Here is a 25,683-nt window from a genome sequence, read left to right as displayed (position 1 = left end):
CTGAAGATTTTCTAATGCACTAAGTATGTCTCTTAGATGAGTCGGAAATTACCTGCTCTGTTCTGGAAGTTTCCTAATATCACAACTAGGGGCAGGGATCCGAGAAGAGAACTTCCTCTGTTGTCGCGAGGTAGAGATGGGGGGGTGGTAAGACGGCTTCTTGTAGCATCTTCCTTCTACAACTCCCCTCCCCATCCCCGATGGAGCAGGAGTACCTGGGCTACAAAGTCAGCCTGGATCTCCTGGTCAGCATCCTCCTCAGAGCTGCCTTTACGTCTTTGTTTCTCAGGCTGTAGATGAGGGGGTTTAGCAGCGGGGTCACCACACTGTACTGCAAAGACAGCACTAACTCCAGGGTTGAGCCGGATGCTGGAGTCATGTACCTTGGGAGGAATTACACAAAGGAGCAAAGTGAACTAAGGATGAGGATGGCAATAATGTTGGCAGCCATGGGCCATCCAGTCTTGCCGAGTGCACAGGACACCTCAGGGTCAAGTGGACTGTCGCCATGGCAGCTTCTAGAAATGACTGATCATTGGGAAGTCAATCATTTCTGTCTTCCAATGTTTTCAAGCATGAGTGAACTCACAGGAAGGAACTCTCCCATGAGAATGAGTTCTATGTATTAAGGGGTTGAGGTTAGGGCAGGGCTAATGAATTTCCATAGCATTGCCCTCTCTTCAGAGCATCTTGATAGTATCATTACCCTTTCTCTATACTCACAACAATTCAGACACACTAAGTTCTCATTTAGAGATGATTATTTTTTGCAAAACCGTGTGTTTAGTTCTCAATACTGCCATTGCTTCACACACGTATGGCTCTGAGGACTACTTTCACAACTATATCAAATAATTAATAATCATTATTACTAATTATTATATGTGTGTGAATGTTTGCATGCATGTGTGGATGTGTACCATATACATGTATGGTCCTCATGGAGGTATTCATCTAACTAACTTTAATTATCTACTTTCCTAACATTTCTGTGAAATAAGCAGGGTAAATCTTATTTGTCCTTTATGGTACATGAGACAACTGAGATAAAGGGAGGTACATTTACACCAGCCACAAGTGAGACTTTAAAAACCAATCAGCTAGTCCACAGCAGAGCTGGACTGGGGCTCAATCCTGAGGAATTCCAAGATGGAATTTAAGGATGATTCTTTCCTGCCACACTGCATGCTCATGTAGACCAAGGGAAATTAGGGGACAAATACATGGCCTCAATGCTAATGGACTGCTTTGTGACACACCTGGATACTCCCGACCCATAAAAGATGGTGACCACAAGGAAATGGGATGAGCACGAAGAGAAGATCTTGCTTCGACCCTTGGCTGAGTTGATGCCCAGGGCTGTCGTGATGATACGGCTATAGGATCCCAGCAGTAGGACAAGAGAACCAAGACCTAAGATCACCATGGTTGTCAGGATGGAGACGACAGTAGTGTAGGGGTCAGAACAGACCAACAAGAGCACTGGGGGAACCTCACAGGCAAAGCTGCAGATGAGGTTTGGGCCACAGAAGTGTTCTTGAGATAGAAGAAAGGTGTTAACCAGGCTAGCACTGATTCCTAAGACCCAGGATATGATCACCAGCCCAGAGCACACTCTTTCATTCATAGTGACCACATACATCAGTGGGTGACACACAGCCTGGAAGCGGTCGTAGGCCATCGCAGAAAGAAGGCAGGCTTCAGTGGCCCCAGAAAATAGGACCAGGGCAAGCTGAATAAAACACCCAAGGAAGGAAATAGTCTTCCACTCAGAAATAAGGTTCCTCAGCAACTTAGGCACAATGACTGAGGAGTAGAAAGCATCTATAAAGGAGAGGTGTCTCAGGAAGAAGTACATGGGGGTATGAAGGTGGGGATCCCAGCTAATCACCAGCAGCATCAGCAGGTTCCCCATAAGGGTCAAGAGGTAAATCACCAAGAACAGGGCAAAAAGCAGCCCCTGAGTCCGAGGGTTGCTGGTCAGTCCCAGAAGCACAAATTCAGTGACATTCCTAACTTCCATGGCGCATTCAGCATCCCATCAGGGATGAGAACCGAAAAGATTGTCTAGCACTGCTATGCAGCTCCGGAATGGTTGACTCAGGAGGGATTACGTGGCAGACTTTCAGCTGTGTTAGATCATCAGCACCTCCTAGCTCAGGGCAGTGACCTCCTAGGCAGAGTGGAGTGTGTGGGAAGCACGTAGAGGATGAGAACTAGAAAAGGAGGGAAGGAGAAACAGGATTAGAGAAGAACAAAGAAGGGAAAAAGGCAAGGACAGACCCCAGGTCTCTGAGAGGTCTTCTGTTCTACTTCCAAAGGGCGTCAAGCTCAACCTGTAGGACTCACAGCCTGGCACAGTGGATCAGCAGTCAATATTTTGGCTGGCCATCTGCACGACAGACTATAAGGATGTCTGAATAATTAAGAGAAGTGTTGCGACATCCCATGATGGTGCAGTCCTTTCTCTATCCTCATAAGTTTCTAAGTCACTTGAATTTTTCATTTCAAACAGTCAGTAGGAGCCAGGTGGTTGTGGTGTACATCTTTAACCCCAGTATTTGGAGGCAGAGGCAGGGGATCTCTGTGAGTTCGAGGCCAATCTTGTCTACAAGAGCTAGTTCCAGGACAGGCACCGAAGCTACAGAGAAACCTTGTCTCGAGAAACAAAACATAACAAAACAAAAAAAAATTCAGGAGGGCAGTCAGATGTCTTAGTGAGTTAAGGTGCCTGCCACAAGGCTGATGGTCTCAGTTCTGTCCCAGGAACTCAGAGTGGAAGGATGGAAGGAGAGCACTGACTCCTGCATGCTGTCCTCCAAATCCACAGACACGCAGTGCCACACACGCCCCACTCCCAATAGATGTAAAACAATCTGGAAAACCAAATGGTTTCCAAGATCCATTTCCTTTTAGTCATTCTAAGAATGATGAAGCAAAGTGATTTGATTTTTTTGGAGGTGTGTATGTGTTACTGAATAGAAAGTCCTTGTCCCTTTGTATGCTTGTAGCCCAAGCAGAGGTGGCACAAAGTTACATGGACACTTGTCAGGGGAAGTCCTCAAGATGGAAGTGAGGACAATGCCCTCTGCTTTCACTGCGTTCTCCAGATTTACACAAGAGTCCACAGGGACCCGAGAATCTTTGAACTGAATGTGGATAAAGCCACATCAAACTTATATCACCCAAGACCTGAACATTACAGATATCTTGTCCCCAAAAGGAGGAGGGATAAAGGAGAGTTGGTAGAATGGACAGTTACAGGGTTTAGTTTTAGACCAGAGGGACGCAAGGAGGTTGTCTCTCTTCTCAAAGGATAGCTAGAACATTCTTACACAAAGATCTGATCTTCGTTCATGAGTATCACGGTCATGGGTTCCCAGAGTGGGCAGTTTGGGGAGAAGGTGAATTTAAATAAGAGTTATCCTTACCTGCATTCCAAAGCAGAAACCAGACGTGCTTGCTTAGTGGAGAATGCCAGAGAACATCCTCTCCAACACTGAACAAAAGCCACGGTTGGACTTAGTTTCTGTAGGCTTCCCTTGACTTAGTCCTAGGGGATAGAGGCGAGGGACTTCTGGGCACTGAGCTCTTTCAATTTTGATTATGAGTCTTAGTTGGTTATCAGCCTTTAATGGCTGAACGGTGTCTCTAGCCCACAAGAGACTTCTGAATAAGGATTCATCTCTATAGTCTTTATGTCCAAGGGGAAGGGTAGTTTTCCAAAATTCTGCTTTACAAATAACAATGGCCATTGGGACTCTGAGTCAACTTTAGCCCTGAGAGAGGGAAAGGTTTCCCTGGGGACCTTTAGCAGGTCTTCTGCGTTTCTGAGCGGGGCCTCTGGGCTGACTCTTTCTTTGTGGTACTCTCGTTTTAGTGGGTTACATCATAAAAGAGGGCCCTGAGTTTTTAGTTCTATTATTATGTAAAAATATCTCTGCTATATCAGTAGGTTATAGGCATATTCATTGTACAATGCACAAAATTCTGAGAAACAAACACACAACCCCTTTCCCTCCAACTTTGCCCAACTCGGCATAGTATCTGCTATGCCTCGTCTCCTAGGCTCCTTCTCCAGAAATGCTTCCCCATTAACTAGAATGTCATATGTTGTTCAGATACACAAATCTAATAAAGTGTTTGGCTGGAAAAAGAACTGTTTACACTACTTCCCCCTCCTAGAGTGCTGTATTCACACTACTTCCCCCTCCTAGAGTGCTGTATTCACACCACTTCCCCTCCTGGAGTGCTGTATTCACACCATTTCCCCTCCTAGAGTGCTATATTCACACTACTTCCCCCTCCTAGAGTGCTATATTCACACTACTTCTTCCTCCTAGAGTGCTGTATTCACACCATTTCCCCCTCCTAGAGTGCTATATTCACACTACTTCCCCCTCCTAGAGTGCTGTATTCACACCACTTCCCCTCCTGGAGTGCTGTATTCACACCATTTCCCCCTCCTAGAGTGCTATATTCACACTACTTCCCCCTCCTAGAGTGCTGTATTCACACCATTTCCCCCTCCTAGAGTGGTATATTCACACTACTTCCCCCTCCTAGAGTGCTGTATTCACACCATTTCCCCCTCCTAGAGTGCTATATTCACACTACTTCCCCCTCCTAGAGTGCTGTATTCACACCACTCCCCCTCCTGGAGTGCTGTATTCACACCATTTCCCCCTCCTAGAGTGCTATATTCACACTACTTCCCCCTCCTAGAGTGCTGTATTCACACCATTTCCCCCTCCTAGAGTGCTATATTCACACTACTTCCCCCTCCTAGAGTGCTGTATTCACACCATTTCCCCCTCCTAGAGTGCTGTATTCACACCATTTCCCCCTCCTAGAGTTCTGTATTCACACCATTTTCCCCTCCTGGAGTGCTGTATTCATATTATTTCCCCCTCTTGGAGTGCTGTATTCACACCATTTCCCCCTCCTAGAGTGCTGTATTCACACCACTTCCCCTCCTGGAGTACTGTATTCATATAATTTCCCCCTCTTAGAGTGCTGTATTTACATTATTTCCCCCTCTCAGAGTGCTGTGTTCACACCATTTCTCCCTTCTGGAGTGCTGTGTTCACACCATTTCCCCCTTCTAATGTGCTGGATTCACAGTATTTCCCCCTCTTGAGTGCTGGATTCACACCATTTCTCCCTCCTACAATGCCTGATTCACACCATTTCTCCCTGCTGGAGAGCTGTTTTTACATCATTTCTCCCTTCAACTCTTCCCATTCTCCCCCTTCCCAGATTCATAAAAAAGTTTCGTTCTGAGAGAGATAATCAGTCTGCTCCAGGGATTAGGCCCTCATAGGTGATCCAGGCCTAAGCAATCCACTTTAAACACATATATATGAGCAACATTAAATAAACTCTGAAACGCAGACTTTTACAGAAATCCACAACTGGTCCTAATATACAAAACACTGACCATGGTGTGCCCTACACCAGCTGATACTTCTACAACACACCCCTACATTGAAGGCTAGGGGACCTTCTCTGAAGGAGAGGTAGATAGACTGTAGAAGCCCGTGGAAGAGGATATCTCCTGCAAGCCAGTATCTCTAGAAGGCAGAAATGGTGTGAACACAGCAATCCAGGAAGGGGAATGGTGTGAATACAGCATTCCCACAAGTTGTCTTCGGCCCTCCAATATGCAATGTGGTGCGCAAACTCACCTCATACATAAAAAATAAATAAATAAAAATGCAATAATATATTTTAAAAACAAAAAATGGTACCAGGTGGTGGTAGTACATACCTTTAATCACAACATTTGGGAGATAGAGCCAGGAGGAGCTCCAAGTTTTAGGCCAGCCTGGTCTACAGATTGAGTTCCAGGATAGCTAGGGCTACACAGAGAAACTCTGTCTTAGAAAACCAAAACCAAACCACAATAAGACACAAAATAAAACAAAAAAAGAAAAAAAATAATTGAGAATTTCATACCCTCATTTCCAATTTCTTCCTTACTCCTCCATACTACCACTCCCTTCCAGTTTCAAGTATTCTCTTTTAAGATACATACATATATGTGTGTGTGTATAATATATGTATATATATTACCTCTCCTGTAGAGGGAGAGACTCCCTGCCCCAGAGAGTTCTGTATATACAAAGTTACTAGAGTGTTGACCCATTGTCAAGTACTCTTGCAGAGGACGCTCTTCAGTTCCCAGAACCCATGGCAGTTTATAACTGCCTGTAAGTTCAGTTCTGGGGAATCATATGACTCCTTTGGACCCTCACCGGACAGCACACACATGGTGCACACACACACTCGCAGGCAAAACACCCATGCACAGGAAACAAAAAATAAACCAATTTTCAAAATATTTGAGTTATATATACTAGTCAATCAACCCCTTCTTTACAGCACATGGACATCCTTGCTGTTAGCCTTGTTCATTTGTGTTATTGTTTCTTCAATGGCAGATTGTTTCACAGAATAGATGCAAGAGAAATGAGTTCATTAGAGATCAGTGTTTGTTTTTAATAACAATGTTGCAGTTTAATAATTGTTTAATAAATGCTTTTTCTTGTTTCAGTGTTTGTGCAGAATAAACTCTGAAAGAATTTGTAGTTCTTTTTTTTATTGGATTAAAAAAAATACCGATTCAAATTCCCACTCCCTTCCCTCCTCCCATTCCCTCCTTACATCCTCCCACCCCATCCCCTCTAATCCTAAGAGAGGGTAAGGCACTTTGCATTGTGCAAAGTTTAAGACCCTCTCTACTACATCTATGCTGAGCAGTGTATACATCCAAAGAGAATAGGATCCCAAAAAGCCATTACATGCAGTAGAGATAAATCCCAGTGCTACTTCCAGTGGCCCCTCAGTTTGCCCCAGACATACAACTGTCAGCCACATTCAGATGGAGTAGTTTGGTCCTATGCTTGTTTCTTCCCAGTCCAGCTGATGAACTCTTCATTGTCTTGACCTCTTTGCTCATATTCTCATTCCTTCTTCTCTTCAACTGGATCTTTGGAGCTCAGTCCAGTGCTCTGTTGTGGGTCTCCACCTCTGTTTTCATCTGTTGTGGGACGAAGTTTCTATAGTGATATTTAAGAAAATCATCAATCTGACTACAGGGCAAGGCCAGTTTGGGCACCTTCTCCTCTATTGCTTAGGGTCTTAGCAGGGGTCATCCTTGTGGATTCCTGGGAATTTTTCTAGAGTCAGGTTTCTTGCTAACTCCACAATGGCTTCCTCAATCAAGATATCTCTTTTCTTGCTCTCAAATCTGTCCTTCCTCCCTCTTGACTATCCCATTTCCTCACGTTCTCCTCAACCCTCCCCCTTTCCCCTCCTTTTCTCCTTCTTCCCTTCTCCCCTACATTCTACTCCCTACCCCCATGCTCCCAATTTTGTCAGGAGATCTTGTCAGTTTCCAATTTTCAGGTTGGTCTATATATGTTTTTCTTTGGGTTCACCTTATTACTTAGCTTCTCTAGGATCATGAACTATAGGCTCAATGTCCTTTGTTTATAGCTAGTATCCACCTATGAGTAAGTACATACCATATTCTTTTTCTGTGTCTGGGTTACTGTTGGAGAAGTTACTTTCATTGGTTAATAAAGAAACTTCCTTGGCCCATTTGATAGGCCAGCCTTTAGGTGGGTGGAGTAGATAGAACAGAATGCTGGGAAGGAGGGAAGTGAGCCAGATGCAATGAAGCTCCGGCCCAAGATGGACGCAGGTCAGACATGCTGAATCTTTCCTGTTAAGCTACCACTCTGTGGTGCTGCACAGATTATTAGAAATGGGTTAAGCAAGATGTGAGAATTAGCCAAGAAGAGGCTAGATATAATGGGCCAGGCAGTGTTTATATGAATACAGTTTGTGTGTTGTTATTTTGGGTGTAAAGCTAACCATGCGGGAGCCGGGCGGCAGGAACGCAGCTTGCAGCTTCTTTTACAAATGGCGCCCAGATGTAGATAACTGAATCCACAGAAAACCTGAGAATGCTTGAGAAAGAATAGAGTAAAGCATGTTTTCTTGGTACAGCAATTTCTCGGGTCTACTCTGCTTGCTAGAGGCAAGCAAGCGCTCTCATCTAAGAGAGGCTTCCTGACTCAGCTTATGCTGCAAAATCCTGCAGCTCATCAAGAGGCCCTGCCACGAAACACTTGAACAGTGTTGATGAAAGCTGACTGGATGCTTGTTTGTTTTCAGCTGTAGCAGGAAAAAAGTTGTGCTGTTTTAAAATGCTGGCGTTCTGGTCCGTACTGCCAGGGCAAACTCTGACTCTTTCAGGCAGGCAGTCCGACTGAGTGTGGTCTGTGAGCAGAATGTTGCAGCTTGCTGGGTGGCAGGGATCTTAAAATGCCATAGAGTTGTGGCAATAAAAATGGCTACAGCTGGTATTTCCACCATGAGGCTGGAAAGCTAAGAAATGGGCTGGATCCATCCGCCAAAGCCACGGCTTTAATCCTACCCATATTGCTCATCAATTGAAAGGCTCATGTGGTCAGAAAAAGAGAGAGAGATACAGAAAAGAGAGATTCAAAAACAAAGAACACCTCTAAATGATTTACAGTGTGTTTAAAAATATATGTAGTCTTAAAAATAAAAGTTAAAGTTCTTAAAGTAAAGAGAGTAGTTGGGTGTGGTGGTACACACCTTTAATCCCAACACTTGGGAGGCAGAGGTAGATTGACCTCTGTGACTTCAAGGTGTGGCAGGACACACCTTTAATCCCAATGCCTGGGAGGCAGAGACGTCTCTGAGAAGTCAAGGACAGCCTGGTCTACAGAGTTATTCTAGGACAAAGATATACAGAGAACCTGCCTCAAAAAATAAAAGTAAAAATAAAAGAAATAGAGGTTAAAATAAAGCCGCAAAAAGATGGAAAATACACAGAGAATCTTGATACTGTATGCTATTATGCTTTCTTTGAATTGTTTGAATGCTGAGGAAGGAGCAACAGCTGCTAAAAGATATTTGTTTATAAATGCTGCTGAACTAATCCAGGAATGATATTTTGAAAATACCATGACTTTAAAATTTGGATCTAAGATTATGATGCTTTGGAAAAGTTCTTCTTTTGTTTTCACAGAGGATGAGACCCTGTGGATTGCTTCAATCCCAATATGATATTATAGTCCACGCCCTCCTGAAAGGTTGCTGTGAACACCCTCAAAAAACTACTTCACTCAACTGCTGACTAAGATGAACCTGGCACACATATTATACCATGAAAGATCTGAATAATTGCGCCCCCATTCAGCAGGAAGCAGTTTGGAGAGAAAAAGCTGTGCCCATGTTTCCAAATATTGTTTATAAATGTTCTTTTACATTTAAAGGGGGATATGATATAGATATGAATAATTTGCATTGATATGGATTTTGCTTTAGTGATTTAAATTTAAGGTCAATTTTATTATATTTATATATATTTCTGATATTGATTAAGGTATTGTGATTGTATAGTTCATTTAAAAATGTAATGTATAATTAGGAAATATAGGTTAATAGATAATCATCTATAATAGTCAAGTTTGTAGTCATGTTAAATTTTCTAGATGTAAATAGATATATTTTAGATAGACATTCTTCATATCTTTCAAAGACTACAGAATATGGCATTTAATGTTTTAATAACTTAGGGCTTTTCATGACAATGAGACATGTCTGCTCCTGGCCACACCAATCTCTTTCAAGAGGAATATGGGCATTGAAGAGGCTCCTTATGGACTTTGATAGTCATTTGGGCAAGAAACTGCTCTTGGCTGGACTATTGCATAAACTGCACACAGAGAATCCTCAGAGAGAGGACTGCTGAACTTGCTTAAAGGTGAGATGATCTTTCGAGGTTCCTGATTCATGAAAGAGTCTGCGAGACATTCTGCAGGACACAACAGATAGTGACTGAACTGACTTTGAATTTTCCTGCTTCATGGAAATGTCTGCTGGATACTATGGGCCTGTAGGCTGAAGATGGATGCCCCAACAGTACAGAAGAACTTTGGGTGACTGTCCAGGCAGCAAAAAGTCTCTGTCATTACTAGAGTTTGGAAGTTGCTTATTTCTTGTTTGCTTAGGTAATATTATATCCTTCCGGAGTCTTTGATGGAGTTGAAGAATAGATAGTTATAGTTTTCCTTAGTTATGATACAAGATAAAGTAGATATAAACATTGTAATTGTAATTCTTCTTGATAACTGTTTTGTTATATGTGATTTTACTATGTTAAAGTTAAAGTCTTTCTTTTTTGTTTAAACAGAAAAAGGGGAAATGATGGAGGAGTTACTTTCATTGGTTAATAAAGAAACTGCCTTGGCCCATTTGATAGGCCAGGCCTTAGGTGGGTGGAGTAGACAGAAAATAATGCTGGGAAGGAGGGAAGTGAGCCAGATGCAATGAAGCTCCAGCCCAAGATGGACGCAGGTCAGACATGCTGAATCCTTCCCTGTAAGCCACCACTCTGTGGTGCTGCACAGATTATTAGAAATGGGTTAAGCAAGATGTGAGAATTAGCCAAGAAGAGGCTAGATATAATGGGCCAGGCAGTGTTTATATGAACACAGTTTGTGTGTTGTTATTTTGGGTGTAAAGCTAACCATGTGGGAGCCGGGCGGCAGGAACACAATGCGCCTCTACTTTTACAGGTTATCTCACTGAGAATAGTGTTTTCTAATTCCATCCATTGGAATTAGAAAATACTCAGGGCACTGCTCATATGAGTGAAGACAGGACTCCAGAGACACACTTAATTTGTCTCTTTTTTATGTATTATGGAGATTTAGATCTTTCAAAGGATTCCTTGGGATGGCAACAGGTGAGTGGGTCTTGTGTTTGTCCAGTAAAGATGCTACTGTCCTGGAATGTGGCACTATCGTCACCAGTGTTCTGATGGTGCACTCATACTCTGAGCACAGACAAAATAAAGGGCCAGGGAAGGAGAAAACCAAGAGCTGTAGAAATGGCTAGTGGAGCTCGGAAGATTTTTCTAAAGCACTAAGTGGTTCTCTTGTATGAGTCGGGAATTACCTGCTCTGTTTTGGAAGTTTCCTAATATCACGACTAGGGGCAGGGCAATTCGAGAAGAGAACTTCCTCTGTTGTCGCAAGGTAGAGATGGGGGAGTGGTAAGACGGCTTCTTGTAGCATCTTCCTTCTACAACTCCCCTCCCCATCCCCGATGGAGCGGGAGTACCTGGGCTACAAAGTCAGCCTGGATCTCCTGGTCAGCATCCTCCTCAGAGCTGCCTTTACGTCTTTGTTTCTCAGGCTGTAGATGAGGGGGTTTAGCAGCGGGGTCACCACACTGTACTGCAAAGACAGCACTAACTCCAGGGTTGAGCCGGATGCTGGAGTCATGTACCTTGGGAGGAATTACACAAAGGAGCAAAGTGAACTCAGGATGAGGATGGCAACACTGTTGGCAGCCATGGGCCATCCACTTTTGCCGAGTGCACAAGACACTTCAGGGTCAAGTGGACTGTCGCCATGCAGCTTCTAGAAATGACTGATCATTGGGAAGTCAATCATTTCTGTCTTCCAATGCTTTCAAGCATGAGTGAACTCACAGGAAGGAACTCTCCCATGAGAATGAGTTCTATGTATTAAGGGGTTGAGGTTAGGACAGGGCTAATGCATTTCCATAGCATTGCCCTCTCTTCAGAGCATCTTGATAGTATCATTACCCTTTCTCTATACTCACAACAATTCAGACACACTAAGTTCTCATTTAGAGATGATTATTTTTAGCAAAACCATGTGTCTAGTTCTCAATACTGCCATTGCTTCACAGACTATGGCTCTGAGGACTACTTTCACAACTATATCAAGTTATTAATAATAATTATCACTAATCATTATATGCGTGTGAATGTTTGCATGCATTTTTGGGTGTGTACCATATACAGGTAAGGTACTCATGGAGGCCAGAAGAGGGTTCCTGGTCCCCTGGACTGGAATTATGGATGGTTGTAAACCTTCATGCAGTGCTGAGAACTGAACCTGGTCCTTTACAAGAGTAGTCAGTATTCCTAACCACTGAGCAGTCTCTCCAGATCCAACACATTATTTTTGTTTTGTTTTCTGTGTAGTTTTGGAGTCTGTCCTGTTACTTGCTCTGTAGACCAGGTTGGCCTTAAACTCAAAGATATCCACCTGCCTCTTCCTCCTGAGTGCTGAGAATAAAGGTGTTTGCCACCACCAGTCAGCACTACACATTATTTTGGTGGAACTATTTATTAAGTAATATTTTTCATTGGCTGGAAAAGGAGCCAAAATTGGTGAATAAAGTGAGAGATAAAAATGGGTTCAGCAGCACACATGATTTTAAAATATTAAAATTAAATTATTAGGCATATCTTAAGTATCCCCAGGGTTATTTCCCAAAGAAACATTATTAATTTATCAATGGCATTATGTTCACTGGTACAAATGCAACATATCCAGAATGTTCCTTATGGACTCTGCTTGATTTGATTAAGGAGTTATTTAGGTGCCGGGAAGATGGTTCAGGGGCTAAGAAGGTTGCTGCTTTAACAGAGGACTGCAGTTTAGTTCACAGCATGCATGGCAGACAGCTTGTGATCACATGTACCTCTAGCTCCAGAGGATCCTGCTCCCTTGTGTGGCCTCTACAGCACCTGTACACACACACACACACACACACACACACACACACACACACACACACACACACACATAAATGGAGACTGCACTTTTGTTTCCTGGCAATGCAGACCTGAATAATTACACAAAACTATATTAATTATAACACTGTTTGCCCATGGCTCCTAGGTAGTTCTTATACCTTCAATTAAGCCATTTCTATTAATCTGTGTATTATCATGGGGCTGTCACATACAGGTATGGTTCTGACATCTTTCTCCTTTAGCAGTTACATGGTGTCTGCCTGACACCATCTTCTTTTCCGTGCATTCAGATTAGTTTACTTGCCTAGCAATATTCTGCCTTGCCATAGGCCAAAGTAGCTTCTTTATTAGTCAATGGTGATTAAAAATGTTCACAGCATACAGAGGGGAATCCCATCTCACTCTCTGTCTCTCTGTCTCTCTGTCTCTCTCTGTCTCTCTCTGTCTCTCTCTCTCTCTCTCTCTCTCTCTCTCTCTCACACACACACACACACACACACAATCTTTAAAGAAAAGGTATTCATCTAACTAATCATCTACTTTCCTAACATTTCTGTGAAATCAGCAGGGTAAATCTTATTGTCCTTTATGGTACATGAGACAACTGAGATAAAGGGAGGTACATTTACAACAGCCACAGGTGAGCCTTTCAAAAACCAAGTAGCTAGTCCACAGCAGACTGGACTGGGGCTCAATCCTGAGGAATTCCAAGATGGAATTTAAGGATGATTCTTTCCTGACACACTGCATGCTCATGTAGACCAAGGGAAGTTAGGGGATGAATACCCGTCCTCTATGATAAGGGAGTGCTGTGTGACACACCTGGATACTCCCGACCCATAAAAGATGGTGACCACAAGGAAATGGGATGAGCACGAAGAGAAGATCTTGCTTCGACCCTTGGCTGAGTTGATGCCCAGGGCTGTCGTGATGATACGGCTATAGGATCCCAGCAGTAGGACAAGAGAACCAAGACCTAAGATCACCATGGTTGTCAGGATGGAGACGACAGTAGTGTAGGGGTCAGAACAGACCAACAAGAGCACTGGGGGAACCTCACAGGCAAAGCTGCAGATGAGGTTTGGGCCACAGAAGTGTTCTTGAGATAACAGGAAAGTGTTAGCTAGGCTAACAGTGATTCCTATGGCCCAGGATATGATCACCAGCCCAGAGCACACTCTTTCATTCATAGTGACCACATACATCAGTGGGTGACACACAGCCTGGAAGCGGTCGTAGGCCATCGCAGAAAGGAGGCAGGCTTCAGTGGCCCCAGAAAATACGACCAGGGCAAGCTGAATAAAATCCCAAGGAAGGAAATAGTCTTCCACTCAGAAATAAGGTTCCTCAGCAACTTAGGCACAATGACTGAGGAGTAGAAAGCATCTATAAAGGAGAGGTGTCTCTGGAAGAAGTACATGGGGGTATGAAGGTGGGGATCCCAGCTGATCACCAGCAGAATCAGTAAGTTCCCCGTAAGGGTCAAGAGGTAAGTCACCAAGAACAGGGTAAAGAGCAGCCCCTGAGTCCGAGGGTTGCTGGTCAGTCCCAGAAGCACAAATTCAGTGACATTCCTAACTTCCATGGTGCATTCAGCATCCCATCAGTGATGAGAACCGAAAAGATTGTCTAGCACTGCTATGCAGCTCCGGAATGGTTGACTCAGGAGGGATTACGTGGCAGAGACTTTCTGCTGTGTTAGATCATCAGCACCTCCTAGCTCAGGGCAGTGACCTCCTAGGCAGAGTGGAGTGTGTGGGAAGCACGTAGAGGATGAGAACTAGAAAAGGAGGGAAGGAGAAACGGGATTAGAGAAGAACAAAGAAGGGAAAAAGGCAAGGACAGACTCCAGGTCTCTGAGAGGTCTTCGGTTCTACTTCCAAAGGGCGTCAAGCTCAACCTGGACAGTGGTTCAGCAGTCAATATTTTGTCTGGCCATCTGCTTGACAGACTATAAGGATGTCTGAATAATTGGGAGAAGTGTTGTGACATCCCATGATGGTGCAGTCCTCTCTATCCTCATAAGTTTCTAAGTCACTTGAATTTTTTGTTTCAAACAGTCAGTAGGAGCCAGGAGGTTGTGGTGTACACCTTTAACCCCAGTATTTGGAGGCAGAGGCAGGGGATCTCTGTGAGTTCGAGGCCAATCTTGTCTACAAGAGCTAGTTCCAGGACAGGCACCGAAGCTACAGAGAAACCTTGTCTCGAGAAACAAAACATAACAAAACAAAAAAAATTTCAGGAGGGCAGTCAGATGTCTTAGTGAGTTAAGGTGCCTGCCACAAGGCTGATGGTCTCAGTTTTGTCCCAGGAACTCAGAGTGGAAGGATGGAAGGAGAGCACTGACTCCTGCATGCTGTCCTCCAAATCCACAGACACGCAGTGCCACACACGCCCCACTCCCAATAGATGTAAAACAATCTGGAAAACCAAATGGTTTCCAAGATCCATATCCTTTTAGTCATTCTAAGAATGATGAAGCGAAGTGATTTGATTTTTTTTGGAGGTGTGTACGTGTTACTGAATAGAAAGTCCTTGTCCCTTTGTATGCTAGTAGCCCAAGCAGAGGTGGCACAAAGTTACATGGACACTTGTCATGGGAAGTCCTCAAGATGGAAGTGAGGACAATGCCCTCTGCTTTCACTGCATGCTCCAGATTTACACAAGAGTCCACAGGGACCCGAGAATCTTTGAACTGAATGTGGATAAAGCCACATCAAACTTATATCACCCAAGACCTGAACATTACAGATATCTTGTCCCCAAAAGGAGGAGGGATAAAGGAGAGTTGGTAGAATGGACAGTTACAGGGTTTAGTTTTAGACCAGAGGGACGCAAGGAGGTTGTCTCTCTTCTCAAAGGATAGCTAGAACATTCTTACACAATGATCTGATCTTCACTCATGAGTATCACGGTCATGGGTTCCCAGAGTGTGCAGTTTGGGGAGAAGGTGAATTTAAATAAGAGTTATCCTTACCTGCATTCCAAAGCAGAAACCAGACGTGCTTGCTTAGTGGAGAATGCCAGAGAACATCCTATCCAACACTGAACAAAGCCACGGTTGGACTTAGTTTCTGTAGGCTTCCCTTGACTTAGTCCTAGGGGATAGAGGCGAGGGACTTCTGGGCACTGAGCTCTTTCAATTTTGGTTATGAGTCTTAGTTGGTTATCAGCCTTTAATGGCTGAACGGTGTCTCTAGCCCACAAGAGACTTCTGAATAAGGATTCATCTCTATAGTCTTTATGTCCAGGGGAAGGGTAGTTTTCCAAAATTCTGCTTTACAAATAACAATGGCCATTGGGACTCTGAGTCAACTTTAGCCCTGAGAGAGGGAAAGGTTTCCCTGGGGACCTTTAGCAGGTCTTCTGCGTTTCTGAGCGGGGCCTCTGGGCTGACTCTTTCTTTCTGGTAATCTCGTTTTAGTGGGTTACATCATAAAAGAGGGCCCTGAGTTTTTAGTTCCATTATTATGTAAAAATATCTCTGCTATATCAGTAGGTTATAGGCATATTCATTGTACAATGCACAAAATTCTGAGAAACAAACACACAACCCCTTTTTCTCCAACTTTGCCCAACTCGGCATAGTTTCTGCTATGCCTCATCTCCTAGGCTCCTTCTCCAGAAATGCTTCCCCCTTAACTAGAATGTCACATGTTGTTCAGATACCTCCATAAATCTAATAAAGTGGAAATAGATCTGTGACAAGTTCTGTATATTATATTCAACTGAAACATTCCTCTCACTGAACACATATTCAACTTAACTTACACTAATAATAAGGTTTAAAAAGCCCAATTATGGCCTCTTATTCTTAATCATTGTTGTTACACACTCACACACACAACACACACACCCACACATTTATAAATATGACCAGGGGAGTTTACTTAACGTTGCTCATATATATGTGTTTAAGGTTGATTGCTTAGGCCTGGATTACCTATGAGGGCCTCATCCCTGGAGCAGACTTATTATCTCTCTCAGCTGTTATTTATTTCTTGTGGTTCTTCATCCAGGAGCGGGGTCTTGATTTTCCCCGTTGACATTGGCATGTTGATTGTCCTGTTCTTGATTTTGTTTAGGTGACCATATTGTTGAGATTCCATGGGTACAGCTTCCCTGTCACTCACAGGAGATACTGTCTTGCAGCAGATGCTTTGGTCCTCCCTGCTTCTACAATCTTTCTACTTTTCCATCAGAGATGGTCCCCGAGCCTTCAGTGTAGGGTGTGTTGCAGAAGTATCAGCTGGTGTAGGGCACACCATGATCAGTGTTCTGTATCTTATGACCTGTTGTGGATTTCTGTAAAAGTCTGTGCTTCAGAACGAAGCTTCTTTATGAATCCGGGAAGGGGGAGAATGGGAGTGGTTGAAGGGAGCCAATGATGTAAAAACAGCTCTCCAGCAGGGGGAAATGGTGTGAATACAATGAATGTTCTTGGAGGCAAATGGTGTGAATCCAGCAGTCCAGGAGGGTGAAATGCTGTGAATGCAGCACTTTAGGTAGGGAAAATGGTGTGAATACAGCAATCCAGGAGGGGGAACCCGGTGTGAACACAAAACTCAAGAAGGCAGAAATTGTGCGAATAAGGTACTCCAGGACGGGGACATGGTTTGAATAAGTTATCCAGTAGGGGGTAATGGTGTGAATATAGCACTCCTCGGGGGAAAATGGTGTGAATACAGTAAACCAGTAGGGGGAAATTGTGTAAATGCAGCCTTCCAGGATGGGGAAATTGTGTGAACACAGCAATCAAGCAGGGGGGAATGGTGTGAATACAGCATTCCCACAAGTTGTCTTCTGAGCTCTACATATGCAATATGGCACGAAAACTCACAGCATACATACAAAATAAATAAATAAAAATGCAATGTATATTTTAAAAACAAAAAATGGTGGCAGGTGGTGGTGGTGCACAGCTTTAATCATAACATTTGGGAGATAGAGCCAGGTGGAGCTTCAAGTTTTAGGCCAGCCTGGTCTACAGATTGAGTTCCAGGATCGCTAGTGCTACACAGAGAAACTCTGTCTTAAAAAAGCCAAAAACCAAACCACAACAAGACACAAAATAAAGCAAAAAAAGAAAAAAAAATTGAGAATTTCATACCCTCATTTCCAATTTCTTTCTTATTCCCCCATACCACCACTCCCTTCGAGTTTCAAGTATTCTCTTTTAAGGTACATACATATATGTGTGTGTATAATATATGTATATATACTAAAACGGAATATATAATATGTGTATATATATCTGTCTAAAACAGGGTCTCTTGATAACATAAACTCTATGTAGCCCTGGCTGTCCTAGAACTTGCACTGTAGACCTGATTGGTTGTAAACTCACGGAGATCTGTCTACCTCTGCCTCCCAAGTTTCAGGATTAAAGACGTGTGCCTCTAAGTCCAGCGTATTTTTGGGAATTTCATACGAGTACCGTATTTACACAATTTCTTCTCTCACTCTGTACCACCTCATCTTTACTCTTTCTATTACATTTTTTTTATTGAGAAAAGGAGAAAAAAAAGTTTCCACCTCCTCCCAGCCTCCCATTTCCCTCCCCCTCCTCCCACCCTTCTCGCCCTCCTCCCACCCTTCTCCCCATCCCCCCACTCTTTTCCCCCCTCCCTCTCCAGTCCAAAGAGCAGTCAGGGTTTTCTGCCCTGTGGTAAGTCCTAGGTCCTCCCCCCTCCGTCCATATCTAGGAAGGTGAACATCCAAACTGGCTAGGCTCCCACAAAGCCAGCACATTACGTAGGATCAAAACCCTGTGCCATTGTCCTTTGCGTCTCATCAGCCCTCATTGTTCGTCATGTTAAGAGAGTCCCGTTTTATCCCATGCTTTTTCAGTCCCAGTCCAGCTGGCCTTGGTGAGCTCCCAGTAGATCAGCTCCACTGTCTCAGAGGGTGGGTGCACCCCTCGTGGTCCCGACTTCTTTGCTCATGTTCTCCCTCCTTCTGCTCCTCATTGGGACCTTGGGAGCTCAGTCTGGTGCTCCAGCGTGGGTCTCTGTCTCTATCTCCATCCATTACCAGATGAAGGTTCTATGATGATATGCAAGATATTCGTCAGTATTGCTCTAGGATTTTTTTTTGCAAATGGATGGAAATAGAAAACACTATCCTGAGTGAGGTATCCCAGACCCAAAAAGATGAACATGGGATGTACTCACTCATAATTGGTTTCTAGCCATAAATAAGGGTCACGGAGTCTACAATAGGTGAATCTAAAGAAGCTAAGTAAGAAGGAGAACCCAAGGAAAAACATATAGTTATCCTCTTGGCTAAGGGAAGTAGACAAAATTGCCGGGGAGAAAATTGGGATCTTGGGGGTGGGGTGGGATGGGGGTAAGGGGAGATGGGGAGAGAAAAGTTAGAAGGGAAGGAGGTGGGGCCTTGGGGAAACAGGAGGATTGGGATAAAGGAAGGTTGGACAGGGGAGCACGGAACCACAATTCTTAGTTAAGGGAACCACTTTAGGGTTGGCAAGAGACCTGACCCTAGAGGGGTTCCCAGGTGCCCAAGCCGAGGTCCCCAGTTAGTTCCTTGGGCAGCTGAGGATAGGGAACCTGAAATGACCCTATCCTAGAGCAATTCTTTCTATTACATTTTACTTTTTCTTTTTACATTTACCAATGTATCATTCCTTTTTCTGTTCAGGTTGAGAAATAGAGTATTTATTTCCGAGTATTTTTTTAGATTCTTAATTTTTAGCATACAATTCTTTTAATAGTATGCTTTATTGTTTTCAAATATAGCACGTATATTTCCTTATGTGTCTGGGTCCATGTGAGTGCCTGGCACAAAAGTGCAGGTGATGGAGTCCAGACAAGGTCGTCAGATGCCCTGAGCTGTAGTTACAGGAGGCTGGGAATTGCCTGATATGGGAATCTGACTCATGCCTCTGGAAAAGTAGGAAGTAGTTTTACACAATAAACTCTCCTGTCCCTAACTGATTATGCTTACAAATTTGTGTTTTTACCTTGTATCTATTTATTTCCTACTCAGCTTCACCAAATATCTCTTCCATAGATCTGTCCTCCTAATCTCCCCATATGGAGAAGAGGAGAAAGGCTCCAGTCGTCCTGTAGAGGGACTCCCTTCCCCAAAGAGTTCTGTATATACAAAGTTACTAGAGTGTTGACCCATTGTCGATTACTCTTGCAGAGGACACTCTTCAGTTCCCAGCACCAATATGGCAGTTTATAACTGCCTGTAAGTTCAGTTCTGGGGAATCATTTGACTCCTTTGGACCCTCACTGGACAGCACACACGTGGTGCACACACACACCGGACAGCACACACGTGGTGCACACACACACCGGACAGCACACACGTGGTGCACACACACACCGGACAGCACACACGTGGTGCACACACACACCGGACAGCACACACGTGGTGCACACACACACCGGACAGCACACACGTGGTGCACACACACCGGACAGTACACACGTGGTGCACACACACACCGGACAGCACACACGTGGTGCACACACACTCCGGACAGCACACACGTGGTGCACACACACACCGGACAGCACACACGTGGTGCACACACACACCGGACAGCACACACGTGGTGCACACACACACCGGACAGCACACACGTGGTGCACACACACACCGGACAGCACACACGTGGTGCACACACACACCGGACAGCACACACGTGGTGCACACACACACCGGACAGCACACACGTGGTGCACATACACACTCGCAGGCAAAACACCCATGCACAGGAAACAAAAAATAAACCAATTTTCAAGATATTTGAGTTATATATACTAGTCAATCACCCCCTTCTTTGCAGCACATGGACATCCTTGCTGTTAGCCTTGTTCATTTGTGTTATTGTTTCCTCAGCAGCAGATTGTTTCACAGAATAGATGCAAGAGAAATGAATTCATTATAGATCAGTGTTTGTTTTTAATAACAATGTTGCAGTTTAGTAATTGTTTAATAAATGCTTTTTCTTGTTTCAGTGTTTGTGCAGAATAAACTCTGAAAGAATTTGTAGTTCTTTTTTTATTGGATTAAAAAAAATACCGATTCAAATTCCCACTCCCTTCCCTCCTCCCATTCCCTCCTCACATCCCCCCACCCCACCCCCTCTAATCCTAAGAGAGGGTAAGGCACTTTGCATTGTGCAAAGTTCAAGGCCCTCTCTACTACATCTATGCTGAGCAGTGTATACATCCAAAGAGAATAGGATCCCAAAAAGCCATTACATGCAGTAGAGATAAATCCCAGTGCTACTTCCAGTGGCCCCTCAGTTTGCCCCAGACATACAACTGTCAGCCACATTCAGATGGAGTAGTTTGGTCCTATGCTTGTTTCTTCCCAGTCCAGCTGATGAACTCTTCATTGTCTTGACCTCTTTGCTCATATTCTCATTCCTTCTACTCTTCAACTGGATCTTTGGAGCTCAGTCCAGTGCTCTGTTGTGGGTCTCCACGTCTGTTTTCATCTGTTGTGGGACGAAGGTTCTATAGTGATATTTAAGAAAATCATCAATCTGACTACAGGGCAAGGCCAGTTTCAGCACCTTCTCCTCTATTGCTTAGGGTCTTAGCAGGGGTCATCCTTGTGGATTCCTGGGAATTTTTCTAGAGTCAGGTTTCTTGCTAACTCCACAATGGCTTCCTCAATCAACATATCTCTTTTCTTGCTCTCAAATCTGTCCTTCCTCCCTCTTGACTATCCCATTTCCTCACGTTCTCCTCAACCCTCCCCTTTTCTCCTCCTTTTCTCCTTCTCCCCTTCTCTCCTACATTCTAGTCCCCACCCCCATGCTCCAAATTTTGTCAGGAGATCTTGTCATTTCCAATTTCCAGGTTGGTCTTTGTAGGTTTTTCTTTGGGTTCACCTTATTACTTAGCTTCTCTAGGATCATGAACTATAGGCTCAATGTCCTTTGTTTATAGCTAGTATCCACCTATGAGTTAATACATACCATATTCATTTTTTTGTGCCTGGGTTATCTCACTGAGAATAGTGTTTTCCATCCATTGGAATTTGAAAATACTCAGGGCACTGCTCATATGAGTGAAGACAGGACTCCAGAGACACACTTAATTTGTCTCTTTTTTATGTATTGTGGAGATTTAGATCTTTCAAAGGATCCCTTGGGATGGAAACAGGTGGGTGGGTCTTGTGTTTGTCCAGCAAAGATACTACTGTCCTGGAATGTGGCACTATCATCACCAGTGGTGTGATGCGTTGATTCATAATCTGAACATAGACAAAATAAAGGACCGGGGAGAAGTGGCTACCGGAGCTCTGAAGATTTTCTAATGCACTAAGTGGGTCTCTTGTATGAGTCGGAAATTACCTGCTCTGTTCTGGAAGTTTCCTAATATCACGACTAGGGGCAGGACAATCCGAGAAGAGAACTTCCTCTGTTGTGGCAACGTAGAGATGGGTGAGTGGTAAGATGGCTTCTCGTAGCATCTTCCTTCTACAACTCCCCTCCCCATCCCCGATGGAGCAGGAGTACCTGGGCTACAAGGTCAGCCTGGATCTCCTGGTCAGCATCCTCCTCAGAGCTGCCTTTACGTCTTTGTTTCTCAGGCTGTAGATGAGGGGGTTTAGCAGCGGGGTCACCACACTGTACTGCAAAGACAGCACTAACTCCAGGGTTGAGCCAGATGCTGGAGTCATGTACCTTGGGAGGAATTACACAAAGGAGCAAAGTGAACTAAGGATGAGGATGGCAATAATGTTGGCAGCCATGGGCCATCCAGTCTTGCCGAGTGCACAGGACACCTCAGGGTCAAGTGGACTGTCGCCATGGCAGCTTCTAGAAATGACTGATCATTGGGAAGTCAATCATTCCTGTCTTCCAATGCTTCCATGCGTATGCGAACTCACAGAAAGGAACTCTCATGTAAGAATGAGGTCTTTTGTGGGTTCAGGTTAGCACAGGGCTAATGCATTTCCATAGCATTTCCCTCTAGAGAGCATCTTGGCTAACAATCATGATAGTATCATTACCCTTTCTCTATACTCACAACAATTCAGACACACTAAGTTCTCATTTAGAGATGATTATTTTTTGCAAAACCATGTGTCTAGTTCACAATACTGCCATTGCTTCACAGACTATGGCTCTGAGGACTACTTTCACAACTATATCAAGTTATTAATAATAATTATCACTAATCATTATATGCGTGTGAATGTTTGCATGCATTTTTGGGTGTGTACCATATACAGGTAAGGTACTCATGGAGGCCAGAAGAGGGTTCCTGGTCCCCTGGACTGGAATTATGGATGGTTGTAAACCTTCATGCAGTGCTGAGAACTGAACCTGGTCCTTTACAAGAGTAGTCAGTATTCCTAACCACTGAGCAGTCTCTCCAGATCCAACACATTATTTTTGTTTTGTTTTCTGTGTAGTTTTGGAGTCTGTCCTGTTACTTGCTCTGTAGACCAGGTTGGCCTTAAACTCAAAGATATCCACCTGCCTCTGCCTCCTGAGTGCTGAGAATAAAGGTGTTTGCCACCACCAGTCAGCACTACACATTATTTTGGTGGAACTATTTATTAAGTAATATTTTTCATTGGCTGGAAAAGGAGCCAAAATTGGTGAATAAAATGAGAGATAGAAATGGGTTCAGCAGCACACATGATTTTAAAATATTAAAATAAAATTATTGGGCATATCTTAAGTATCCCCAGGGTTATTTCCCAAAGAAACATTATTACTTTATCAATGGCATTATGTTCACTGGTTTCAAGTGCAACATATCCAGAATGTTCCTTATAGATTCCGCTCGATTTGATTTAAGGAGTTATTTAGGTGCCGGGAAGATGGCTCAGGGGCTAAGAAGGTTGCTGCTTTAACAGAGGACTGCAGTTTAGTTCACAGCATGCATGGCAGACAGATTGTGATCACATGTACCTCTAGCTCCAGAGGATCCGGCGCCCTTGTGTGGCCTCTACAGCACCTGTACACACACACACATACACACACACACACACACACACACACACACACACACACACACACACACAAATGGAGACTAGACTGCACTTTTGTTTCCTGGCAATGCAGACCTGAATAATCATACAAAAACTATATTAATTACAGCACTGTTTGCCCATGGCTCCTAGGTAGTTCTTATACCTTCAATTAAGCCATTTCTATTAATCTGTGTATTATCACGAGGCTGTCACATACAGGTATGGTTCTGACATCTTTCTCCTTTAGCAGTTACATGGTGTCTGCCTGACACCATCTTCTTTCTCCCTGCATTCAGTTTAGTTTACTTGCCTAGCTGTATTCTGCCCTGCCATAGGCCAAAGTAGCTTCTTTATTAGCCAATGGTGATTAAAAATGTTCACAGCATACAGAGGGTATCCCGTCTCTCTCTCTCTCTCTCTCTCTCTCTCTCTCTCTCTCTCTCTCTCTCTCTCTCTCTCACACACACACACACACACATACACACAAAATCTTTAAAGAAAAGGTATTCATCTGCCTAACTTTAATTATCTACTTTCCTAACATTTCTGTGAAATCAGCAGGGTAAATCTTATTGTCCTTTATGGTACATGAGACAACTGAGATAAAGGGAGGTACATTTACCCAGCCACAGGTGAGCCTTTCAAAAACCAAGCAGCTAGTCCACAGCAGACTGGACTGGGGCTCAATCCTGAGGAATTCCAAGATGGAATTTAAGGATGATTCTTTCCTGACACACTGCATGCTCATGTAGACCAAGGGAAGTTAGGGGACGTATACCCGTCCTCTATGATAAGGGACTGCTGTGTGACACACCTGGATACTCCCGACCCATAAAAGATGGTGACCACAAGGAAATGGGATGAGCACGAAGAGAAGATCTTGCTTCGACCCTTGGCTGAGTTGATGCCCAGGGCTGTCGTGATGATACGGCTATAGGATCCCAGCAGTAGGACAAGAGAACCAAGACCTAAGATCACCATGGTTGTCAGGATGGAGACGACAGTAGTGTAGGGGTCAGAACAGACCAACAAGAGCACTGGGGGAACCTCACAGGCAAAGCTGCAGATGAGGTTTGGGCCACAGAAGTGCTCTTGAGATAGCAGGAAGGTGTTAACCAGGCTAGCACTGATTCCTAAGACCCAGGATATGATCACCAGCCCAGAGCACACTCTTTCATTCATAGTGACCACATACATCAGTGGGTGACACACAGCCTGGAAGCGGTCGTAGGCCATCGCAGAAAGGAGGCAGGCTTCAGTGGCTGCAGAAAATATTACCAGGGCGATCTGAATGAAACACCCAAGGAAGGAAATAGTCTTCCACTCAGAAATAAGGTTCCTCAGCAACTTAGGCACAATGACTGAGGAGTAGAAAGCATCTATAAAGGAGAGGTGTCTCAGGAAGAAGTACATGGGGGTATGAAGGTGGGGATCCCAGCCGATCACCAGCAGCATCAGCAGGTTCCCTGTAAGTATCAACAGGTAAGTCACCAAAAACAGGGCAAAAAGCAGCCCCTGAGTCCGAGGGTTGCTGGTCAGTCCCAGAAGCACAAATTCAGTGACATTTCTAACTTCCATGGCGCATTCAGCATCCCATCAGGGATGAGAACCAAAAAGACTGTCCAGTACTGCTAAGCCACTCTGGAATGGTTGACTCAGGAGGGATTACGTGGCAGAGACTTTCTGCTGTGTTAGATCATCAGCACCTCCTAGCTCAGGGCAGTGACCTCCTAGGCAGAGTGGAGGTGTGTGGGCAGCATGTGGAGGATGAGAACTAGAAAAGGAGGGAAGGAGAAACGCGATTAGAGAAGAACAAAGAAGGGAAGAAAGCCAAGGACAGACCTCAGGACTCTGAGAGGTCTCATGTTCTACTTTCAAAGAGCGTCAGCGTCAACCTGCAGGACTCACTGTCTGGCACAGCAGGTCAGCAGTCAATGTTTTGGCTGGCTATCTGCATGACAGACTATAAGGATGTCTGAATAATTGGGAGAAGTGTTGCGACATCCCATGATGGTGCAGTCCTTTCTCTGTCCTCATAAGTTTGTAAATCCTTTGAATTTTTCGTTTAAAACAGTCAGTAGGAGCCAGGA

At 44.1% G+C, this 25,683-nt stretch overlaps 2 protein-coding genes and 1 pseudogene across 2 annotated transcripts; all 3 read right to left on the bottom strand.

The window, feature by feature from the left end:
* Nucleotides 1-220: 220 nt before the first annotated feature.
* On the bottom strand, nucleotides 221-2,023 carry LOC142844744 (olfactory receptor 5BS1-like). The gene is made up of 2 exons (XM_075963543.1): nucleotides 1,260-2,023; nucleotides 221-383 (listed from the first exon to the last, which is right to left on the bottom strand). Exons 1-2 carry the CDS (start codon nucleotides 2,021-2,023, stop codon nucleotides 221-223), a joined length of 927 nt encoding a protein of 308 aa, XP_075819658.1.
* A 9,148-nt stretch (nucleotides 2,024-11,171) lies between these two features.
* LOC142844743 (olfactory receptor 5BS1-like) lies at nucleotides 11,172-14,204 on the bottom strand (annotated as a pseudogene).
* A 7,925-nt stretch (nucleotides 14,205-22,129) lies between these two features.
* Nucleotides 22,130-25,171, bottom strand: LOC142844742 (olfactory receptor 5BS1-like). Its single transcript, XM_075963542.1, has 2 exons — nucleotides 24,408-25,171; nucleotides 22,130-22,292 (listed from the first exon to the last, which is right to left on the bottom strand). Exons 1-2 carry the CDS (start codon nucleotides 25,169-25,171, stop codon nucleotides 22,130-22,132), a joined length of 927 nt encoding a protein of 308 aa, XP_075819657.1.
* Between the last annotated feature and the right edge of the window lie 512 nt (nucleotides 25,172-25,683).

Source organism: Microtus pennsylvanicus, chromosome 2 (genome assembly GCF_037038515.1).
Source record: "Microtus pennsylvanicus isolate mMicPen1 chromosome 2, mMicPen1.hap1, whole genome shotgun sequence".
Taxonomy (NCBI): domain Eukaryota; kingdom Metazoa; phylum Chordata; class Mammalia; order Rodentia; family Cricetidae; genus Microtus; species Microtus pennsylvanicus.
This window is presented reverse-complemented; position numbering and strand designations above follow the sequence as displayed.